At 39.1% G+C, this 22,185-nt stretch overlaps 1 protein-coding gene across 1 annotated transcript; it reads left to right on the top strand.

The window, feature by feature from the left end:
• The first annotated feature begins 466 nt into the window (after window positions 1–466).
• On the top strand, window positions 467–10,323 carry TMEM38B (transmembrane protein 38B). The gene is made up of 5 exons (XM_010022230.1): window positions 467–621; window positions 3,923–4,107; window positions 6,329–6,416; window positions 8,400–8,517; window positions 10,117–10,323. Exons 1-5 carry the CDS (start codon window positions 515–517, stop codon window positions 10,321–10,323), a joined length of 705 nt encoding a protein of 234 aa, XP_010020532.1. The 5' UTR covers window positions 467–514.
• Window positions 10,324–22,185: the final 11,862 nt, after the last annotated feature.

The following is a 22,185-nucleotide window of genomic DNA, read 5'->3' on the forward strand; positions in this document are numbered from 1 at the left end:
GGAATGGAATTTGTAGACTAACCACCCAAAAGTAATCAATACCAATCCAATCTAGGTCAGCAAAGCCACTTACATATTTTTAATACAAATTTGAAAGCAACTGTATATCTGTGCCAAGTTATTAACAATGAGACCTCTTACCCATGCTTTGAAAGCTTTTTATTCTTGGTAGCCAAATAGTTAAAATAAACCAACCCACAGAAGACTTTCAGAGAACACAATGTCAGTCTTTCACTTTTATTTATTTTTTTTCACTTAAACATATGGTTAAGACAGTGTACTCTGAAGTTTGTATTTCTGAAGACTTTCCCTGTGAGAACCTACAGATTTCTTCAGGATTTTTCGTTACCTAAAGGAACCATATTGGACTGAATGATTTGAAAAGTACTGAATTTTAAAACATGGTGTGATTCTCAATTGTTTTTATGCAATTTCTATTTATGCATCTTTTACTTTTGTTTCAGGAGCTGTGGAAGTGTCAGTCCGAAGTCCAATTGCCTGCTGGTTTAGTGCTATGCTTCATTGCTTTGGTGGTTCAGTTTTGTCTTCGCTGATGCTTGCAGAACCTCCAGTAGGATTTCTGGCAAAGGGCACAAATATTCTGCTGGCATCTTCAGTCTGGTAAGCAGCCACAATTGAGTTAGATGAGTAGTATTGGTTCTGAGGAAGCTATACTTTGTAAACTGATATTATACCATCAAGCTTCCATGTAAATCAGAAGATTAACTTAAAAATATTATGAATTTGGTTGCTGTCTCTTCATCCAGAAAGTCAGTGCAGCAGAATAGCTGCTACGGTCCTGTTCTATAGGAATAAAATGCTCATGAGAGAACAACTCTTATGGGCTGTGCATAATGAGATGCTCAGTCACTATACTAGCCTTCTTATAGTATTCCTGGTCCAACAGCTGAATAACGTTGGAATAACGTGGACTTCTGTGGATATAGGTAAGTCATAAACGCAATCTAGTTTTTCAGCAGTAGCTCTTGAAGACCAGTACCTGGCTGATGTAAAAATTTTGTACTTTTCTGTAATTGGGGGTCTGAGACACAGATCTTCTTTCCTCTTCTCTAGTTGCAGCTTCCTCTGCTTCCTGACATCTTTTTCAATTTGGTTTGGTTTTTTTTTCCCTCTCTGCTCTATATTTCACCCTTTCACAAATGAATGGGCCTTGTAGTGGAAGGCAGTAGGGATCTGAATGGGAAGTCAGGTATGTGAACAAGGAAGCAATTTGACCTGTTTTGGAATTCAAAAAAAGCACTGGAGATTCATATAAGTGTTGCCTTCCAGTGGAGTTCATTTGTTACAGAAAGTGATCTTTGAAGAAACTTGCAACAAAATTGGTGAGCAGCAGTGGCTTTTTGAATTTAAAAATCTCAATTCCTGTGTTCAAAGAGTGTGATCTGCTTGAAATCCTTTAGTATCTGTCCTTTGTAGCCCCTTAGGTTTTATAATTGAAAATTAATTTAAAATGAAATTAAGTCTTTCTGTTTGTCTGTGTGTATCTAGTCTTCTGGTCTTCATGTTGCGATGGAAGATGACAGATTTCATTTAGGCAAATTGGTGGAGTGAATAATGTGCAATAAATGGTGTGGTATTAATAAAGCTTACGAAATCTGCTTATGATTCATATTAGTCTGATGCGGGCAATGCTACTGCTTATTTTAAGAAATGATATGAGTTAGGGGTACACGTAAACAGAACATGGTTTCCGTTGAACTTAACTTTGCCAAATGTGATCTGCTGTGCAAAAATGAACCTCATGGATTATTTTGTGCACTGCTGTGGATGAGGAATTATGAATGTTATGAAACCTTTTAAGCTTCTAGTTTTACAAAGTTCTCTCTTCATGAGTATAATGACTTTCATTCTCTGTCCCAAATCACGTAAAATGAAATTCCCAGGAAGATAAAAGCGGTTGTGCTATGTGTGAGAAATGCTCCTAAATAGTCTGTAGGACAGCGGCATCTGCTGTTAGCAAGTGTTGCTAGCAGAAATTAGAGGAAAAAATGCCATGGTGGGACAGCAACGCTGGGTTCAATCATTACCTGTGGCTCATAGTCCTAAACCCACGTTATGCAGTTAATTCTGCGTAGTGTTGTGTGTTGAGTACTGGCTTAAATTATTATTTGCAGGGGCCATTAAAATACATGCTGTCTATACATAGAATCATAGAATGGTTTGGATTGGAAAGGACCTTAAGATCATCTGGTTCCAAACCTCCTGCCATGGACCGGGATGCCTTACCCTAGACTGTGTCGCCCAACTTGGCCTTGAACACTGCCAGAGGTGGAGAATTTACCACTTCCTTGGGCAACCTCTTCCAGTGCCTCACCACCCTCACAGTAAAGAACTTCTTCCTTGCAATCTTTGACTTCATACCAACTGAAGCTCAGTTGCCTACAAAGGCAATTGGCTTTACAGAAAGAAAAAGGAAGAATATAAGTAGTTCAAAATTAAAGCTAAAACATAACATCAGAACAGTATTTAGCTATTATGTAAATTCCAGTAGGTTTCTTGTATGTGAGGCTTTTGCATGCTCTAGTCTGGGAGGTCTTGAACAAGCTTTAGAAGTTTGCAGTGGCAAGGTACTGTATCCACTGCAAAAGAAAACAATACATAACGAGGACAGGACTTAGGTTAAACTTTGCCTTTCTGGGGAGGAAGCTTCCTGGCATTCTGCTGTAAAGGTTAAGCGTTTCAAACCAAACCAAAAACCCAAACCCTGTGTGCTGTCCTAGTTTCTAATCTGTAACCATGAGGTGTAACTCTTCTTAGTTGTGGTATCTGCTAGTAGTTCTAATGGAGTAAACTAGATATGAGAGGAGCATCTCTGCTTGCAGCCTGAGTAAACAAGAGAAGGATACAGCCTTAGAAATTCTTTGTAGACAGGGTTGAGCTCAGAAGCCTAAGCCATTAGGTAACTATGTTTTTGTGGGTTTGGGGTTTGGTTTTGGTTTGTTTGGTTTTTTTTTTTGTTTTTTTTTTTTTTTTTAGAAAATAAAAAGTACCCTTCCCATCTTTTAAAGCCTCTCTCTGCTTTTATTTAATTTTTACTCTTATTCCTGTGCTGAAATGATCTAGATACTTAATCTTGAATGTTTTTTGAGACCTTGAATGTTTCTGTAAGAACTGCATTTTGTTTGTAACTGAAGAGATAAAATAAAACACATAATCTAATCTTTTAAAATTTACTGCCATCTTAGAACTTCATTGTTAGCCATCTTTACTTCGTTTTAAAAACAAGTTGATAAAAGATATTATTACGTTTTGTGTACTGTGCTTTCCGTGCTTTGAAAAAAGAACTACGCTTGTAATTGGCAAGCTGAAAAAGCTAGAATTGGTGGTTACTTAAATGTGAAGTATGTTTGAAAATAGATGTACTTTTCACCTAGTGTGACATTAACTAGCGGAGGCATTCTTGCTGAAATCATATAATTCCTATCTTTGTATCAATATGAAAGCAGGGTGTCAGCATGTAATTTACCACGCTGTTGTAATCCTATTAAAAATAACCCCCAAACCAAACAAACAAGAAACCCAGCCAAACAAAAATAAACCCACAAAACCCCAAAACACACAAAGTCAGTCAGGCACTAATTTAATAATTTGAATTATAAAAACATTATATGTAAGCTATAGAAGTATGTAAAATTTAAAGCTGTTTCTCATGTATTTTAATGCATTTTTCTCTGGGACAATAAGGCAGTAAGAACAATTTCAAATAACGTATGATGATTTTGGTACAAGAGCTCAAGCATGCTCAAAAGCATTTTGAATTTGTTCTGTCTACCACACGAGAAAGTTATCAGTAGGAGATCATGCATTGCTAGTCATATTCCACAAAATAAGGGTTATTAGGAAAGGAAATCCTTAGCAAAAGCATTTGAATGCCACTAATGGGTTTTCTCATGATTTGCAGGTATTTTGTGTTTTACTGCCCACAAGACTTGTTCTGTCGGTGCTTTGCCTTTCTGCCTCTTCGGCTTCTGATTGCAGGAATGAAAGAAGTGACTAGAACTTGGAAGATAACAGGTGGCATTGCACATGCAGACAGTCACTTCAAAGATGCCTGGCTTGTCATGATAGCTGTAGGCTGGGCCAGAGGTAACATGCATAACATTTTGTTTTGATGGACTGTGATGTTTTGGAGTGGTATTTAAATGGCTAGCCCTTCAGCGTAACTGTAACATTATTCCTTGCTGTGCTGGATACGATAGTCCTAATACAGTCTGTTATCCCCTCAAGGGAAGAGCCTGTACAGCAGTTTTTCTGCCTGGATTAAGGGTGACATTGAATGACTCTGAGGAAGTTTCATCTTATCCCTCCAGAAGGTCTTGTGAGGACTTGTAGGATGGGCAATTGATGGTAATAAAGACAGAGATAGCCCTTGTAGCTTCAGAGCTATTACTAAACTTTCCAACAGCGTATTTCCTCAGAGCTTGCATGTTTTCCTCGCATGTGGCTGAAGGAGAGAACTTGTTACCTTAGCTTTTTAAGTTGTAACCATTAGCTGATTTTAAACACAGGAGTGAACCTTGTTAGAATCATAGAATGGGTTGGGTTGGAAAGGACCTTAAGATCATGAAGTTCCACCCCCCCTGCCATGGGCAGGGACACCTCACACTAGATCATGTCACCCAAGGCTCTGTCCAGCCTGGCCTTGAACACTGCCAGGGATGGAGCATTTACCACTTCTTTGGGCAACCTGTTCCAGTGCCTCACCACCCTCACTGTAAAGAACTTTCTCCTTATATCTAACCTGAACTTCCTCTGTTTCAGTTTAAACCCATTACCCATTGCTACAGTCCCTAAAGAAGAGTCCCTCTTAAGCACCCTTGTAGGTCCCCTTCAGATACTGGAAGGCTGCTGTGAGGTCTCCACGCAGCCTTCTCTTCTCCAGGCTGAACAGCCCCAACTTTCTCAGCCTGTCTTCATAAGGGAGGTGCTCCAGCCCCCTGATCATCCTTGTGGCCCTCCTCTGGACTTGCTCCAACAGCTCCATGTTGAGGACACCAGAACAGTCCACAGCACTCCAAGTGGGGTCTCACAAGACCAGAGTACAGGGGCAGGATCACCTCCTTTGCACTGCTGGTCACGCTTCTTCTGCTACAGCCCAGGATATGGTTGGCTTTCTGGGCTGCAAGCGCACACTGAAGCCGGCTTATGTTCAGTTTCTTCTCAACCAACACCCCCAAGTCCTTCTCTGCAGGGCTGCTCTGAATCTCTTCTCTGCCGACCTTACTGAGGGCACACTCAATCCCACTGTCCCTATCACTGACAAAGATGTTGAACAGGATCGGTCCCAACACCGATCCTTGAGGGACAACCACTTGTTAATCTGTTTCCAGTTGGACACTGAGCCATTTACCACAACTCTTTGTTTGCAGCCATCCAGCCAATTCCTTATCCACTGAGTGATACATCCATCAAATTTGTGCCCTCCAGATCAGACAAGGATGTTGTGTGGGACAGTATTGATTGCTTTGCACAAGTCCAGATAGATGACATCACCTGCTCTGACCCTGTCCATGAATTCCGTAGCCCCATCATAGAAGGCCACCAAATTGGTCAGGCAGGATTTGCCCTTCATGAAGCCATGCTGGCTGTCACCAACTACCACTTTGTTTTTCATGTGCCATGGCATGATTTCCAGGAGAATCTGCTCCATGATCCTGCCATGATTCTTGCCTGTCTGCTGTTTGAAATATAAATCTGGAAGCTACCCTCCTAGCAGCTGTATTTGTTGTCACATTAGAACCATTTAAGGAAGTAGTAGTGCAGATCTTGTTTCTATTTGCTTGACTCTCTTCTTGTTTTGGGAAACAACAGATGTTGATGTGATGATCTAACGTTTTTTTTTCCCAGGTTATAATACGGATGCGTCTCATTGGTTAAAGTGTCCAACACGTCCTCATGTTTTTTATTCTGCTAATGTACAAATATGTATCCACTTTTCTCGCAGAGGGTCTTTGTAGTTTATAGAGACACTCTCTGTGCTTACCTGATGATGTGGAGAAGGAATGATAAAAGCCTCTCTGGAGATTTACTTTGGCAATTCAGGCATTTGCTTCTGGTGACGAGTGCATCAGTTCAGATGCTATCACATAAAGTTAAACCTGAGGTTCTTGCTAAGTAGCTAAACCTCTGAGGTTTCATGTCAGTTGCTCAGGTCATGCATGTGTAAAGATTGGATTAGTCTCTTTAAGTCTGAGCTTTGGGTGCCACATTTGGCACCTGGTGTAACGAGTTTTGCTAGGTGCAATAATAGGTCGTGCAGAAGTGGTAGCAGTCAGAGGAGGCTTATTGCAAATATCTGCAATTTCAGGAGCTGGTGGTGGCCTAATTTCCAACTTTGAGCAGCTGGTGAGAGGAGTATGGAAGCCTGAAACCAATGAACTACTGAAGATGTCCTAGTAAGTTTTTAAAAAGTCTGCAACACTTTAATTCTTGTTTTACTAACTCCTTGTGTTGACACTCACTTTTAGTGGTTCAGATCAAAAGACATGTTCCTATTCAGTGTTTTGGTGTGTATCTTGTGAGAGATTGGTTGGTGATCTTTGTTAGTTTTATTAGATGTTTTAATAATTTTAGGTTTACAGCACAAAAACACCAAATGGGAAGATGAGTCAACAAAAGTTATTTAGCAAAAAGCAGTATTGAACCAGTAGGACTGACTGGAAAGCAGTGTTGACTCAATTTGTTTTTCAGGGACATGGTCTCCTATCCAGAGTGAAAAGACAGTGGTACTGGAAGTATCCAAATGAAGTCTGCATTTTTGGTGCATGTTCTGAGCATCACTAAGATAGCTTTCTTTAAGCATTGTCACTCTTACTTTCTCTGCCAGCACTGTTTCTTCCATAGATATCAATTACTTGAGAAGTTGCACACTGGTTGGTCAATATAGCAAAAGTGTACTGCAAAACGCAAAATGTTACTTCTCTTGCAGAAACAAAGAATGGGAATATCACATCTCCCAGTTTAGCTGGTACAGTAAAATGAGAATTGAGGCAGGCTAGAAAGCCACAAGCTATTATTATAAGTCAAGATAAGCTCACTGTGGTAATTTCCTAAAATTCATTTTATCTTTCCCATGTTACTCTCAGCAATATAAAAATTATTTATTTATTTTTTAAAGTTATCTTGGTTTTCTGCATCCACTCTTAGCAGCAGAATAACAGAAGAGATATTTATAACCTTTCCTTTGGCAATATTTCAAGTTTTTATGGTTTCTGTTGGTTGCTGGCTTTTTCTGAAATTCCAGGTATTTATAATTTCTCTCCCTTCGTCAGTGCCTAAGTAGCAATCGTGAAAGCAAACTTCCAACAGGAAGAAGACACTGTCAATAATGGTGCTGTAAACCTAAATAATACAGATGCAATACTAGAGCGATGCTTACTGACTGTGGTGCTGTTTGCATATATTGTCCTTTTCCATGGTGGATGTGGTTCAAAGTAACTCAAAAAGGATTTTTAAAATTTTGTTTGATATGTGAAGCTTTAGAGTATTAAACAGAAGTAAGTTACAAAGTTGAATAGATAAAACACTCTGCAGATGGATGAGATGCCTGTATACACAGAGTTGGGTTGGTTTTTTACTTTCTGAGCAGGAAGTTGATGCAGTAAATCTTGTAGTTACTGAAAAGACAGTGAAGAATGTGTCTACACTAAGATGTTCTGTGATAACAGGAATGTCACCTGTACATGTCACATGTAGATGCAGATTAAGAAAGCACAGATTTTTCTTCCAGTATATTAATGCTCTCTCTTCAGACAACTTCAGATAACTGATGAAGGTTCTCTTGTTTTTTGACTGTGTACCTAGAAAGGGATTTACCACCACAGTGAAGATAGCTAGAAGATATAAATCTTTGCATGCTCACGTCATCACAACTATGCTGGCAAAACCTGGTAACATAGGCCTGGCTCAGATCAAGTATAAGATGACTACAAACCTGTAACTGCCAGACTGTCCAGTTATATTAAGCAACCCCTTGGAATAGGGCTGTACAGGAGAGGAATCTATTTTTAAGCCTAGTCCAAGTACTGCAAACTTTGTGATTTAACTCTTCAGTAAAATATGTTGGGAGAGGAAGAAAGGGAGCAAACTGATGTATAGAGTCTGAATATAGGCACCGATTTGAGGAGAATTTGTCAAATGTGTGTTTGCTGGGTGTGTAAAGTAGTGCTGAATTTGATGCTTGTCCATATTATGGACAGAAAGCATAGTAATACTATGTATAAAGTCAGTCTTAGTTTAATCATAGCTAGGTTTTGGACCTAGTCACTGTTACCAAAAGTTTTCATTAGTTCTATTTAGAAATATTTATTTTGCACGCTAAGGATATTACTGTTTTCACTGTAGAGAAGAGAAACTAACATTGTTTGTTTGATTTCCAGCCCTGTGAAGGTAACTTTGATAGGAGCAGTTCTTTTCACCCTGCAACACAGCCAGTACTTGCCAATAGCAAGGCACAACCTCATGTTTTTATACACCATCTTTCTTGTTGTCTCCAAGGTAAGAATGTGAAAGTGTTGCAAATAACTGAAGAACAGAAAATATTTTATTTCATTATTTCATACAAAAAACATGCCCTCAAACATTCTACTGCAAGTTAGAATGCATGCTTCTGGGTGGGAAGGTGAGCTTCTACTGAAGTATGAAACATGTATTTGATCTTCTATATGTGAGCAGAACAGAAGATCTGTTACTGATACTGTTGGCAGGGTGAGAGAGCAGGGAAGGAAAGAAGAGAGAAAATCAGGAATTTTGGAACCCAGTAGTTGATATGTCAGGCTTGTATGTCCATAAATCTCATACTACAAGCTTATGCTTGTAGTAGGAAATTCTCCTATTCTCCGCCTTTTGCTAGCTGCTTAATGCCTTCCTTGTATCTGTGCAGTTGTCTCTGCTTTTGCAAAATAAGCCAACTAGGTTCTCACCTAAAGTGTTTGCAACCAAGTGTTTATGTGGGAAGAGAAAGTGTATCAAAATCACTTTGAAGTAGCTGTAACTACTTTACAATAACATAGATACTAGTTCTCTATTGAATCCTTCAGTCCCTGCAGTTTGTTCATTTCCAGGATGATGCTTGTCTTCAGAATTATTAGTTAGTAAGAAAGTGTGGTCTCTGTGTTAGTAGAAGTCTGGCAATTTTAAGAACTTAAGAGTTGGTGTTGAAGAGACCAGAGACTGTCTTAAAGTGGTGGTTGCCAGTCTGCTTTCTGTGAAGTAACTGAGAAGTTTAATTCTGGAGAAGTTAGGGTTCAGGGAGCCAAGGCTTCAAGCTGATGCTCATGATTCTCCACCTAAACTAATAAAGGAGATGATGGGATTGGAGAAGGAAAGGAATATTTTTTTGGAAGTGAGAAATTACAGCTGTCTTCAGAAGCTGGCTATTGGGCTGCACTGAAGGGAGTTCTTAAACTGGTGGTCATACTGACAAACAGGAACTTGAGCATCCACTTAACTAATAAAGCAACAGTTGTGGACCTTACATAGTACTGTAGTAGTATCTTGTTTTAGAAACTTTTCATGTATTTGAAAACTGTAGAAGTGGTTGCCATATAAACTTGTCCAGTACCTGGATCAACAAAACAGATTTTTCTATCCTGATTGTAAGTTATGTATTCTAAGGAATTTCCACCTAAATCTCTCAACTTCATGGAATGAGGATGGCTGTCTGGAATTTTAACTGAGCTCTGGCTGTGCATATATATTTAGGTGCTTACATACTGCGTTCTTTCAATTTAAATTGAAATAGCCACTCCTTTTACACTTTTTCGGTTTGAACAAGGTACAAAACTTACACATAAAAGTTGTTCTTCACCTTAGTTGTATGACATTAAATGTGATTTACTCTTAGGATGATTTCAGTAAACTGACATAGAATGTTTTTTTTTGTGTGCATTGTTTGTACTGAAGAGAGTAGGTCAGAAGGAAAGGCATTCTTTGATCAGTTCAAGCTAAAGTGAAGGTGTTTCTGTTCCCGGTGGCATGGCCTTATGCTTGTGGAGAAAGTTAGAAATGCCATACATCTGTTCAGCTTTGAACTTGTTTTCAATCGATGTGGAGTCATTAAAACTTGTATTGTAACTTGCTCGTTGTTCTTCATAGGTAACAATGATGCTGACAAGATCTGCAGCTTCTCCATTTGCTCCCCTTGAGGCTGCATTAGGCCATATGTTCTTTGGCTTGCAAAAGACACCATCCAAAGTGAAGGGTGAAGGTGCTGCATCTTCCAATGGCTCTTCAGTCTGTGACCAATCCTCTGAACAGCACCATAATGGTGTTAAGAAAAGACAAGCAAAGAAAACAGAATAAGTGGCTTAAAATCCTTGATGGTCATAACCTTTGAAGATGCTTGTATTTCAGATAAGGCTGGCTGAGAAGTTTGTTTAAAGAAATGCATGTGGGGAGAGGATAGGGCTGTATACTACTGTGTTGTTGTTTGCCTTTGGAAGCTACTGTTGCTTACAACTGTTGCACACGTTGGATTTGTAAGTTAAAAGCAATAAATTTTTATAGTGGTTGTAAGTTTACGACATTTTGTATTTATGGTAACTTTAAATGCTTACATGCTAAAAAGATAGTTTCAAAATGCAACAATCAGCTTTGTTATTTTTTCTGATCTATCCCTCATTTCACTTCTTCCTCTCACTCTCACCCTTTACCCATCAATTCTTACGTTTCATTTGGATAGCATGGATTTGCACTGCAAAGTGTTCACAATAGCACGTACCAAATAAGAAGGACATCATCTGAGTAAGGCTTAATCACATTGTGCTGTAAAACCATGAAAATGTACTGAACTAATGCCTTTAGGAAAATAACTGATTTACTGTTGTAATTCACATTGCACTGATCTAGATTTCTATATTTACGTAAGTAAATTTTTGTATTTTCTATTTTTTAAATAAGAGTGAATTATCTGACACTTTTAAAACTCTTTACAGTTAACAAAGTAGAAACATTTAAGTGTTTTTGTTGTCTTGCTTTGACACTTTATTTCCAAACATTTGATATATAGCTATTTTTCATGTTACGTAGGGGATATACATGTGGTTTGTATTTATCTTTCAGTTTGACTGGGACTAGACATCTCCATCTGCACTTTTATCCAAGCATATGAATTCTTTTTCTTTCAAAGCCAAACTTCCGTTTGAAAAAGAATACCAAACAGTACATTTGCCTTGTTTCTCATGAGTTCAGATGTATTATGCCTGATGTTAATAAATACCAGCGCTAGTTTATAGCAACTACCTCTGGTACAAATGAGGAAGAAGCCTGCTGTCACTGGCAGAATTTTGGGGTTTTTGACCATGGGTTGGTTTACACAACACTAGGCCTGCTGGTGTCAGATGAGGTACCTCTGTCTCAAAGGAGGGAAAGGAGCTTTGCACAGGAGATTGCAGGACTCACTGAAAGAGCTTTAAATTAGATTTGAATGGGGAGAGGGATAAAATCAGGCTTGCTAGAGAGAAGCCTGAGGGCAGCATGTCAGTGTTAGAGGGATCGTGTGCTAGTGAGGTCCTTCGGTCTGCTGTCTCAGTGGAAGTAGGCGATGCAGATAAATGCGACAGCAAAGCCACTAGGGTTATTGATGTGTTAGAAATCACAGAAGTGCCTGACAATGGTCACATAGGGCCATCCTCATGTACTGAAAGATGAGCCAGTAGGGAAGAAAAAAGGATTGTCGAGCATTAGAACAGGCTGCCTACAGAATTTGTGGAGTAACCATTCCTGGAGGTGCTTAAAAGACATGTAGATTTGGTTATTTAGGGACAGTATTTAGTGGTGGACTTGGCAGTGCCAGGTTTATGGTTGGACTCAATCTTAAAGGTACTTTCTAACCTATATGATTCTATGGTTCTGTAATATCAGACGCACTGAAACTATTTGCTGAAATCTGCCGCTTCTTGCTCATTGCATCTTTTTTTACATGGTGTGGAGCAGTCTTCAGTGGCATACACTTCAGAACTGAGAACCTGGACATTTTAGAGATATTACATTTCATAAGAAGAGAATCTTTTCAGAGGGATCTCTCATAGATGTGCCAATTTTTAGAATAAATTAAACTATTTTTAAGGAATCAGATGTTTCTCTTCAGAGAATACTGCTTTGAAGAGTATACTTCAGCAAGTGGAGGTAGTTTAATCTTTGTACAGGCATGCCAAAGAGAATGTGGAAGGAGATCTGATTTGGAAAGACAAAGTTCTAGTTCCAGGTATATGTCTAAATTTAGAAAAGCTGTCACCAGTGCTGTGCTTAGAGGGGAAAAAAAAAAGTACCCAAGAAATTTCATGTGCCTGTCTAGTCATATTTCCATGATAGTGACCAAAACCATTGAACCTCCTCAGCTTGGAATCCAATTGTATAGCAAAAGTGTTGTACCTTGAAAGCTAAAATGCGTATTTTCTTCAACAGAAAATAAAAGAACCAAAACACCAAACCAACCAACCAAAAAACCCCCAATTCTTTGGACAGAACAGCTACCATATTCCTGACATTTTACACTGAAATTTGATGTAGTTATAAATGCTTGGAACAGTTGCTTGTGGGGTGTCTCAGTTTTTGTAGCTTTGTATCATGGATGTATGGATAAGCTTGAAGCTGCCAACTAACTAGTGATCATGATCAACTGGTTATACAGCAAAACCCACAAAAGTTGTCTGTTCACAGTTTCTAAAACTCTTTTGGATGTTTTTTTTAAAAGCTGTAATTGTGTATATTAGATCTTAAGAACCATACAGAATTGGATTGTGGTATGGAACTGTGTGGCACAACTGTGAAATACTGGCTTATAACTTGCTACTCTTAGCCCAAATAAATGTGAAAATATGCTTATACCAATTCTAAGTTTACAATTTGAAGGAAAATACATGGGTTTATATAAATTTTGGACTTAGACAACAACATTAAAAAATAATTGTTTTTATTGACTGAACGCCTTAAGAGAAATACACATCACACTAAATCTGTATTGTTGAGAGACAGAATGTAAATTATGCTGAAAGAAATCCTGTTGTAAGAACCATGAAAACAAAACTTTATGTTTAAAGATCTCACAGGCTTCTGAAGGACGGGTGCTCAAAAGAACTCCATAGTGAATAGTTACGTGCAAGTGTTCTAAAAACTGTTTTTTATAACACAAAAAAGATACCTAGTTGCTCAGGGTTTAACTTGAATTCTGTAGGAGACTTTAATACAGTCCGTCCAGGATGCCTTAAATAAACAATTACTTCCTAGCTTTCATGCTGATAGTTCTGTATCTCAGCTAAACTTCTCTGTGCGAGATTGGTAAGAATTCCTTGTAACTGTTCTATTTGGTAAAGCATGTCAGATTCAGCAGAACTGCATATGTGAACTAGTTGGCTCTATCTAATTTTATCATCAACCTGGTAAAATTAAAAGTAGTGCTTTTGTGCTAATATAAACTAAGGGTTGAAGGAGTTGTTTCATCAGCTCAGATCTCAGGCTGGAAGGGCCTATTTGTAATTAATCCAATTGATGTTCTGGGTCTTCATTTCCATAAAGTATGCCAAATTTCTGTAAAAAGAAATACCTTAAAAATTAATGAACAGAACCAAAGTTGCTTTAAATGATAAATGCATTTTGCTTTGCTCTTCTTTATTGCCTCAATTTCATTTTATTTGAAATAAGTGGAGACAGGAGGCTATCGTACAGACAGTGCCTTCATTTCCAGCTTGATTCGTCAGTGTTTTATTACACAAGACACAGTTGTTCAAGAATTCCAAGCATCTGTCTTCTGTAGGAATCTTAAGTTTGCTCAATATAAGGGCTGTGCTGAATCTAACATCTTTGAACAATCTGCACAGTAAATGTTAGCTTTACTTGGAATGCATACTCTTAATTTATAAGGTGAACCCTCATTCACCTAAGGTCTAAGTGAAGTCTTACAAAGAGTAGCAACAGAGAAGAAGCATTTGACACTAAGATAAGAATCAAAAATGTGTTGTAAATAGTAATTTGCATTTGCTCTGATGAAACTGCCCTGTTAAGCAGTCAAATGCCTTTTGTGAAATGTGTGAAAATGTCCAGCAAAGAGCAGATAGTGATACAAACACTGACAGAGAAATACATAAATATTCCCAGGCAAGAACAGCTGATTGCACACTGATGTGCAAGTGAGTTTTATCTACAATCAAGAAGTAGAATATGATGATAAAATGCCATACCAAATAAAAACTGCTGCAGCCAAGTTTGGTAAACTAGTGCATGCATATGTCCAAGAACTTCTGTCAAGGAGGAACAGAATTGGTTGTTGAATGGAGATCAGTGACAAGTGGTGTCCCTCAGGGGTGCATGTTGTATACTGGGACCAGTGCTGTTTAATATCTTAATCAATGACATAATGGGATAGAGAGCATTCTCAGCAAACCTGCAGATGACACCAAGCTAAGTGGTTTGGTTGACACACCTGAGAGAAGGGATGCCATCAGAGGGACCTGGACAAGCTTGAGAAGTTGCCCCGTGTTAACCTCCTGAGTTTCAACAAGGCAAAGTACAAAGGTCCTCCTTTGGGTCAGGGCAATCCCTGGTATCAATACAGGCTGGGGAGGAAGGGATTGAGAGGGAGTGTTGGTCTCTGCCCTGTGGAGAAGGGCTTGGGCGTGCTGGTGGATGAAAAGGTGGACATGACCCAGCAATGTGAGCTTGCAGCCCAGAAAGCCAACTGCATACGGGGCTGCACCCAAAGGAGCATAGCCAGCAGATCGAGGGAGGTGATTCTGCCCTTCCACCCTGCTCTGTTGAGACCCTACCTGCAGTACTGTGTCCAGCTCTGGAGTCCTCAGCACAGGAAAGACATGGACCTGCTCCAACAGGAGGGTCACCGAAATGTTCTTCTGTGGAGACAGGCTGAGAGTTGTGCTTGTTCAGTCTGAAGAAAAAAAGGCTCAGGTGAGACATTATTGCAGCTTTTCAATATGTAAAGGGGGCTTATAGAAAACTGGAGAGAGACTTTTTTAGTAAGGGTAATGGTTTTAAACTAGAAGAAGGTAGACTCAGATGAGATATAAGGAAGATTTTTTTTAGGATAAGGGTGGTGAAACACTGGAACAAGTTGCCCAAAGAGGTGGTATACCTTCCCTGCAAACATTCAACATCAGATTGGATGGGGGTCAGAGCAACCTGTTCTAGTTGAAGATGCCCCTGCTTATCACAGGGAGGTTGAACTAGATGACCTTTATATGTCCCTTCCAACCCAAACTATTCTATGATACTTTGATTCTATGAAAAAAAAAGTTTCTTCATGCTGTCAAGGTGGTTGAGACAGCCTTACTGACCCTGGAAGCATGACAGTGTCATGTAGCTTTTCTGAAAGGACCCTAAAAGCAAGAAACATCTGCTTTGTTGTCTTTGGCTGAAAGTTTAACAAGCTTTCTGGCATACCTTTCTATGATAAATCATATAAAAAATGTTCCCTGTGATAGTCACTTCAAGCACAGCCACTTTTAATTTCACCAGATTTTTATCTTCCCTTAAAAGAAGATGACTATCAACCAGTAGAATATGAAGGCTGGATTAGATAGTCTTGTGGAGTTTTTTGGTTTTTTGGTTGGGCTTTTTGGGATGAATTTGTAATAAAATCCCTGAAAGATTTTTTTGATCCAAAGCTCTTTGGCACATGTTCTGTTTTCTGAAAAGTACATTCTTCTAGGTCCTAGGATGTTTACGGAATTATATGGGAGTATTTTTGAGTGTCTCAGTGGAATTTGAGTATACCTTTAAGACACTTAACAAGAATGTTAGTGCTTGGCAAGTTGAAGATGTGAATTTACATGGTTCTTCTACTGTCATAGCAGAATGTCTGAAAAATCCAAGGTGAAGAATGAGTTTTGTATTGGAAACAGTATAGTTTCATGGCAACTTCTCTTAAATGAGTGACTTCTGTCATTCAGATGTTGTTTGTATGAAAATTTCCCTATCTTTACTTAACAGTGACTCATCGTGCACCAAATCTTCGTTCTGACTCTCCCAAAGTGAGCTGTTGTCCTGCAAATGAGGTGATTTTTCTATGTTGTTTGCTTTCTAGCTCATGAAAGCTTAAAATGGCAGGACAGGAGCTTAACGCTTTACTTGATATTTTGAAGTTGAGCCAAAGGAAAGAATGGAGCATGGGAGAAACACCCATCCTTCTGAGCAGCTGTGTTTGTATTAGTTGGGGCATGTTCTTTGGCTTCAGTCCAATTACCCAGTATATTTTTAGGCCCCTTTAATTCAGTATTGAAGCTGAAAACAAGGAGAGGTACCTTATGAGATATGTTTAGCTCATAGCAGACCCCACCAGTGGCACTGAGAACCAGCAAGCATGTCATGAAGAAGGATCACATGCTTCTTTTAATTGCCCTTTTAACAACAGCCTTTTCTATAGGATTTGTGGATTTTTAAAATCATTTTAGCTGTCAGAGTCTGATATTATGCAAAGGAGAGCTGGTGACCTTATCACGAGACTTGAATCTGAGTTTGAAGCAATGTTACATGTCTCTGAAGATTTACATTCTGGTAATTTGGATATCCTCTCCTGTAACTAGTACACACATGCTTTAATTTTATACTGGACCTTCTGGATTAAAATGTTCAGGATCAGGCTGGATTCTTCTGAATCCATCTTTCCCAAGTGTAATCCAGATGTCTTGTAGATGGCTTTGGTTTAGAAGTGTCTTGCCAATTCAGTAGGTCCCTAGATATCATATTTGTTGATGATTTTTTCATTCCCTTATCTTTACCTGAATGTCCTGCTTATTTCAGACTGAAGCTTTATGTCAGTAAGTTTGGTGGGAACCGGAACGAAGCTGAGTGTAGAAGCAGCTGAAACTTAAAGTCTATTAAAAAAAAATTAAATGTTGCAATGCTGATACCTATTAAGCAAGAAGATACAGATGCCAAATGCTGAAGAGTTTAACAAAACTTAACAAAAATATTAGTGCTAAAGGGATATACTTAAGAAAAGCTGAGAAATGTCAGAAAACACACCTGTGCATTGCTTTTGAGAGAAGTCACTGTATATGGACACAGGAAGCAAGTTTCAAATCGTGCATTGTTATATATGTGTTCTTGTCTTCAAACGCAAACTGGATGGATAGCACAGCCAATGAGCTTCAGACCAAGCTGAAGCAAACACAGAAAGAGTCAGGACAAAGTGAAGTAGTTCCTGGAAATGCTATAGAGTGTGCAATTACTGCAGCAAGAGAAGGAAATCCAGACTGCTGTCAGAAATGAACTAGGAGTATGGTTCTAACACTAGTACAGCCTTACGGTTGCTAACCTAAGAGGTGACATGCTGCGTTTCTGAATCTGTAGCTGGTCTATATGGATGTCTATGAAATGAAAGCATCAATGCTGTAAGGAAAAGCGATGATTAAGAAGGTCAAGCTGTGTCAGACCCCTAGAGATGTGTTTGAAGTAGGAACTACAAGAATGCGATCAGGCATTTCAGTTATTAATGAGATGTGCTTCTGATATCTTTAAACAGTGCTGATTTTTTTATTTCATTTTTTTTTACCCAGGCTGAAAAGATGTGAAGAGTGGGATTATGTCTGAACAGTTCATTAACATCAGAAAAAAATAAATTAGGGTGTTGAACAAGATACTTCTAGTAAAATGCATCCATGCTTCTTGGTACGCTGTAAAATAGTCACATTAGGCAACAAAGAACTTAACCACCTCTAGTGTGGGCAATATGGAGCTTTTCTTTGATGCTCCAGGGGCATCAGACTGGCACAGCTGCTAGATCTTATTTACAGTGAATGAGCAAGAAAACTTATAAAAATAATAATAAATACAATAATAAATCAAGACTGCTAGAGAAGAGACAGGAGAACACTGACTGTCACAAAGGTCTGTAAAATCAAACCTGAACCTGATGCCCATGGAATGATTTTTGCATAATACAGCAACTTCAAGTGAAACTGGTAGGTAACGGACCCTGAGCAAGCCAAGAAAGAGCTGCTTCTTAAGTTGCACAATATATAATTAAGCTGTGGAACTCGTTGCCTCAGGTAGAAATGCTAGAAGTGGAAAGCAATTAGATAACAGTTCTGACTCAAGTAGACCTCATAGTGTTTTGTCAGATGGTGGAAGAGTATTATTGGTGGCCATTTACTTTTGGCATCTACTCTTGACAGACCCTGTTAGCCAAGGAAAGGTGCAGACAGTCTCTTCCTACCAAAAATCATGAAGCTGAGGTCCCTGGGAAAATATAGGTATCAGCAACTGGGAAGTTACAGGGATTGGCACATCTGGATTGGCTTCACCCTTGAAAATCCACCTTCCATGACAGAGTGTCTCCCATACCAGGCAAACAAAAGGCTGCTGGGCTAGAGAGACCATTGTCTGATCCCATACTGCATTATTAATGTTTATATTTGCTTCTGAAAAGTGGGCCCTTGCTTTTTTAGTGTTTCCTCTCATAAAACAGAAGTAATTCTTTTGCCTCTCTGCAATTCAGGCTGTTATTTGTAGAATGCTTTCAGGAGCACAGGTGAAAGAGCATTCTAGACGCATAAATTATTACTGTTAGCACTGAGCACACTTTTTTGTTGAGGGCTTTTTTCAAGCTGAAAATGGGTTTGACTGATAGGAAACATATTTTTGCAAGAAAACTATACTGGTGGAAATTGTTTTTAACTCTGGGTAGCAAAGAAAGCCAATAAAGCTATTTTTTCTCTAAAAAATCTATTTTGTTTCATGAAAATTATTTTCCTCTTTAATCAGAAATAGTATTGTATATGGAATACTGATGTCACAGAAAATGGCAGAAGTGTTAAATAAACTGAATAGATTTTGGGGATAAGTAATTTCTCCACTTGTATTCTATCCATTTGCTTAGGTATTGACAGAAAAATTTCTTGGAAGCTGTCATTCAGAAAGCAGACTTTGAGGTTAATGAAAATTTTCAGCAAATATCAAATCTGTGTGTAAAGTGCAGCCATCCTTTTTTTTTCTTTTTTTTTTTTTTTTTTAACAAGCTGAATATGATTTTGAAAGAATCATCATACTGCAGCTGGAAATTACCTGTGATAATACAGGACTCTGAAATCTTAGGTAGCAGGTAGAAAAATTGTTACCTTTTCCGGTGGTCATGTGGTAATATTACTGATGACTTGCTTGGATTGTTTAGGTTGCAGATTAGAGTTTTAGTTCATGACTTTGGTCATAAAAGAGGGTTGTTCTGTTTTATTTTCTGATGTAAGCCCCATTAAAATAAGCATTGCTGTCATGTTGGAGGGCCTCAAATAGCTTCAGGCTGAAAAAAAACCAAGCCAAAACCTAACAAAAGAAGAATATCCTGTCTCTTTTCCGTTCATAGAATCATAGAATCAGCTAGGTTGGAAAAGACCTTTAAGATCACCAAGTCAACCCTTACCTCCGGACTGCCAAGACCACCACTAAACCATGTCACTGAGGGCCTCATGTACAAAGGTTTTGAACACTTCCATAAATGCATATAGGTTGCTCTGTTGATCTGGCCTGCAATGTTGGCACACCACCCCCTGGTTCATTTCTAGTGTGCCTGGTTTTACTTCCCTCCCTCTTCCAATATAGTTTAAAGCCCTCTCAGTAAGCTCTGCTAGCTCCTGAGCTCCTTACAATGCTGAGCTGGTGCTAAAAGCACCTTTTTAGGCCTATCACATAGTGCTATTAGTAGTGAGAGGGTATTGATTTTTTTATCTTGTATGAACTCATGCATTCTACTTCTCTTTTTAAAAGAACAGAGCATCTCAAGCAAGTGGAAAAAGCGTTTGTTTACCTGCCTTGTGGCTGATGTAATGGAAACATATACCCTCTTGAAAGACAAAGCAAAATGGGAAAAGTGTTGAAACTGCCACGGATGCAGTGATAAGCTTCTGCCTTGGTAGTGAAACCTCAGCAACCAGGAGGAACATCTGCAGCAGAATAAGGTGAGTTTTCTTATTCTTTGGTCTGTGGTGCCCCACTTGAGGGTATTACCTGATGGTTGTCAGGACTGTGACTTCTGCAAGCAGCTATAAAATCTGGAAACCATCTTCCCAGGCACTCAGGGTTGGGAGCTGTGTTTAGCATTAGCTGTACATGAAGATTGGTCTGGATATGAATGGTGAAAAGCCACGGGTCACCCTCCATGGTTCTCTGGGTCTAGTTGGAATACCTCACCTCTTGTTAAATTTATCTTGTTATGTTTACTGAATCTTGTTCTGGGTGGACTATATGGTTGACCTCGATGGTCTTAACGGTCTTTTCCAACCTAAATGATTCTATGATTCTAAGAGTGCTACAGACCTCTCTTTAATGTGCCTGGTGTTATTTTGCCTCATGTTATTATGACTGGTTGGTGGGTGTACAGAAGTTTTGCTGCTTAGTGTGCTCCTTTTCACATAAAAGTATGCTCTTTCATACAGTCAACAAATGCAGGACTGTTCAGCATGAAACGGGTGGGTCAGGCACCTCCAGTGTAACCCGTGTTGTCGAATTGTCTGGAGAGCTTGACATGAGCAGTTCTGTGTTATTCCCAAAGCTCTCTGCCAAAGGAATTACAGATAAACCATGAGAATGCTTGAGTTAAAATCTCCGTTGGCATTCCCATGGCAAAAAAAAAATGAAGGACAGTTCTCTGGAGCCATTACAGACTCCTCTATACATGCATCTTTGGGCACATTTTAAAGTCTATTTCCTCAGCCATGAAATCTTCTTTAAGTGGCTGCATTCTGTCTTGTAAGCACTCTATTTAGGGCTTTTCCAACATGTGTTTACAAGCCCATATGGATGTGCTGAGGATCCAGCTGGAGAATAGGCCTTGCTGTAGCAATTCCTGGCTCCACTTTACTGTGAACATCTTGCTACTCATAGGGATTTGGAGAGGGAAGGAGCACAGTGGGATATGACATCCACAGTTCCCAGTGGTGTGGACCAAAGCTGGATGCCTAACTGTCCTTTAGAAAGTCTTTCTCTTTCTACGGAATGGGCACTTTTCTCTGCTGGTAATAAAGCCATGCTACTTCCATCTACACATACACCTGTTCTCATTTTACCCTTTTTTCTCTGTTTTCGTCTAAGACGGTATTTAACCAAAAATAGATTAAACTAACCTACTCTGCATCTGCAGTTTGCCTAGTTAAATGTATTTCAACTGATGAGCTGTATAGATGAGCTGTTCAGCTATGTCAACCCTTTGTCCACACTATGACTGCTAGATTTTTAATTGCCTGCTAAATTAAACTGTTTTTCCCGTCTCTCATCATTATTTTCCTTTATCTCCTCTGACATTCACATTAAAAAGTAACAATATTGTAATTATTTTTAAAAAGAGTGAAATTACTTTTCCAACAACATAGAACATTGTTTGGTGGCATTCAATAGTGTCATACTGCAAAATATGGGAGAGATGTACAAAAGGAATGTGAAAGTAAAGCTATGAGCCTGTAAACATACAACATGTTGATTTAAGAAAGGAGGTGTCATCTTGGTGTTAACTGAGACAAATGTGAACCTGAAGATCAATGTGTTGAGTAACAGTGTATAGGTTTTGTGTGCCTTGGCTAAGACTGATGAAAGAGACCAAGCAGTCAACTACCCAGCATGGAAAGTATTACCCTAGCACAGATACACACTTGTAGTCCTTAATTAAGATAGCATGGACTAGAACATGGGAAGTGTTATCCATGGAGTAATACTCCACCTGTGGTGACAAATACTTGCCTTCCAGAGCTCACCTCCAGAGTCAAGCGTTCCTACCCCTCAGAAGTTGAGGTTATGACTGCCAAGGTGTGGATTTTGCTGAGAAGCATGAGAGATGGTATGCATGCCCGCTGAACTGTCTAAGACCTGTGTAGGGGAGAGACTGAGATCGAGGTGGTGAAGTACACCACTTAGCTGCTCTCTTCAGTTAGGGAGGTATTCTCCAGTCTTGTCTCTGCAGTTCTAGTAGTCCCAGTATCCTGATGCTCAAGGGGAGGAAGAGTCTGCAGCTTGGTTCCTTGCTGGAATAGAGCGTTTATCCTTATGAGCTCTGCATCATTTTGCTCTCTGCGCACACAACCTTGATGATATCTTTTAACTTTCATATTTGAAAACATTAGAAAAAGCCCTACTGTCTGGATTGTTTCTAAATTCTCATCTGTTCTGCCTTATTATTATTTTCTGCCACCATTTGGGGTCTTCCTCCTCTCACTCTGAAAATAAATG

Source organism: Nestor notabilis, unplaced genomic scaffold (genome assembly GCF_000696875.1).
Source record: "Nestor notabilis isolate BGI_N333 unplaced genomic scaffold, ASM69687v1 scaffold7209, whole genome shotgun sequence".
In the NCBI taxonomy this organism is placed as follows: domain Eukaryota; kingdom Metazoa; phylum Chordata; class Aves; order Psittaciformes; family Psittacidae; genus Nestor; species Nestor notabilis.